Source organism: Cibotium barometz, chromosome 10 (assembly GCF_041138505.1).
Source record: "Cibotium barometz isolate CiBa-2024 chromosome 10, ASM4113850v1, whole genome shotgun sequence".
NCBI classification, from domain to species: domain Eukaryota; kingdom Viridiplantae; phylum Streptophyta; class Polypodiopsida; order Cyatheales; family Cibotiaceae; genus Cibotium; species Cibotium barometz.
Window position 1 is genome coordinate 21898100 of NC_141055.1, and position 2341 is coordinate 21900440.

The window sequence follows — 2341 nt, forward strand, 5'->3', positions numbered from 1 at the left end:
AAAAGCGGCACTCGGTAACGTCGTGACTCGTACACCCCCGCCCTCTGCTGGCGGCCCCGCCCTTGTCGTCTCCTTCGTCCAAGTTGTCCCCCCCGACCACATATGTCGATCATCTTCTTCTTTTGTGTTGTCTCTCTACTCACTATCTTTTCTCTCCCTCTACACTCTACTGTTGGCGCTATGTCTCTCTCTCTCTACTCTCTCTCATTGTTGGCGCGCGCTCTCTCTCTACCCGCTGTTGTCTGTCTCTCTCTCTCTCTCTCTCTCTCTCATTGTTCTTTACTCATTGTTGGCGCTCTCTCTCACACACTTTTCAGCGCATAGAGAACGTGGGTTTCTCAATTGTTTGGGAACACCAACACCCCCACACCTCGAATACCACCCCATCACTGTTCCGCAACAGCACGCAGCATGCTCCCTTGCTTTTGACGTTTTCAGCGGTTGTGAGCACGAGTGGGCACAGAAGCCTAAGCCACCTCCTCTCTCTCTCTCTCTCTCTTATCTCTCTCTCTCTCTTCTTCGTTTGTTGAGCTGCTTCACCATGAGAGACATCAGAGTAGGCTCCTCCCCCTGTGCTGCCTGCAAGCTCTTGCGCAGACGTTGTGCCAAGGACTGTGTGTTTGCCCCTTACTTCCCTGCAGATGAGCCCCTTAAATTTGCCAGCGTACATAAAGTCTTTGGAGCGAGCAATGTCAACAAAATGCTGCAGGTAAACACGCACACATTGACGTCCTTGATTAGAGCCTAATTATTGTATCCAACGACGTAAATCACTTCTACAATAGATTTCTAAGAGCTTCTAAACGTAGATTAGATCATAATTTTATGCTGTAAAAGCTTCTGATCACAGCTACAGAGTAGTCCACAAACGTAATATATAAGGTCTCATGACCTACATGCTCTGAGGGCTTCTAAATGTAGATTAGATCATACTTCTATGCTGTAAAAGCTTCTGATCACAGTTACAGAGTAGTCCACAAACATAATATATTATAAGGTCTCAATTACATGCTCTGAGGGCTTCTAAAGCGTCAAGAAGATTATGTTTTAGTTGCTTGATTCAAGAGCTTCTAAACATAGAATGTACTCTAATTGCATGCTGAAGAGGCCTAAGAGTTCTCTTGTTTCAAGAGCTTCATGTACTCTAATTGCATACTAAGGATGCCTAAGGGTTCTCAACTGATTGTATGTTTTCCCTTGTCTAGGATCTCCCGGAGTATCAGAGAGGGGACGCAGTGAGCAGCATGGTGTATGAAGCCAATGCAAGGGTAAGGGACCCTGTGTATGGCTGTGTGGGTGCCATATCTTCTCTTCAACACCAGGTGGCTCAATTGCAGACCCAGCTGGCTGTTGCACAAGCAGAGATTGTGTACCTCCGAATGTACCAGGGTTCGAATCTCAACCACCTCATCACCAACTCAAATGGCTTGCTCATGCCCTCGATTTCTCCCCCCATGGCTCCTTCTTCTCCTGATTTAATCCTATACCATAAGCCCACCACGCTACTAGAAGGCGCCCAGCGAATAATTAATGTAGAAGATCATCCCCTCTGGACATAAATCAAACTAGAATTAGGCTTTGACTATGGCCACTAGTTGTATAAAAGGCTGTTCACTCATGGGAGTGTTTGCAATTGGGCTCAAGCCCTTCACCTTCCATACAGTGGAGCACCAACCATCAAATCCTCCATATATTTGAGCCTGTAGCTAACTGCAGAAGAGACGTCGCCTCCAAGGTCCTAAACGCAAGGCTTGGTAAGAAGCCATAGTCATACCAATCATGAGCATGTAGGTGTAGAAATACATTATAATCATACCAATGAGTGTGTAGCTTTAGTGTTTTCGTTTCTCAATGAATTAAGAGCACTTGTAGAAATACATTATCTCACAGTGAATTAAGAGCACTTGTAGAAATACGTTATAATAAACTCAAATATCCTGTTTGTGATTAGTGTAATACCAAATTTACAATCTCTCACTATTGATTTTAGAGGTTTGTGATATATAGGGATTTCAATAATGGTTAAGAGAAATGAACTTTGTGTTATGTGCTATGATTTAGAAATGGAATTCTGAGGAGAGAGCTTAGGTCATCTGACGACGAGAGTGGGAACGTGGCCAGTAAACTCGCTCATGCATGCATAGTGGGACACGTTGGTGTGGTACGTTGTGCATGTAAAGCCCATCACCTTAGCGATGGAAGAGTGGGTGTAGGGAGAGAGCGAAGCCCTGGTGCTCGAGGAGATCCATAGCTAGGGAAATTGGGACCTGCGCGAAAGAGATGCAATGAAGTGCTCCCACGAAGCTGAGGAAGAAAGTGCGGATATGAAGAGAAGGTATCC

The 2341-nt window shown here is 45.3% G+C and overlaps 1 protein-coding gene across 1 annotated transcript; it reads left to right on the forward strand.

Moving 5' to 3' along the window:
• The first annotated feature begins 344 nt into the window (after positions 1–344).
• LOC147634662 (LOB domain-containing protein 4-like) lies at positions 345–1877 on the forward strand. The gene is made up of 2 exons (XM_086803390.1): positions 345–709; positions 1206–1877. Exons 1-2 carry the CDS (start codon positions 542–544, stop codon positions 1557–1559), a joined length of 522 nt encoding a protein of 173 aa, XP_086659516.1. The 5' UTR covers positions 345–541; the 3' UTR covers positions 1560–1877.
• The last annotated feature ends 464 nt before the right edge of the window (positions 1878–2341 follow it).

What these genes read in the sequence shown, in the direction of transcription:
- LOC147634662 (XM_086803390.1), top strand. Translation starts at nt 542, where the DNA reads ATGAGAGACATCAGAGTAGGCTCCTCCCCCTGTGCTGCCTGCAAGCTC. An exon ending in ATGTCAACAAAATGCTGCAG is followed by an intron (nt 710 to 1,205) that starts GTAAACACGCAC and finishes TCCCTTGTCTAG; the next exon opens with GATCTCCCGGAGTATCAGAG.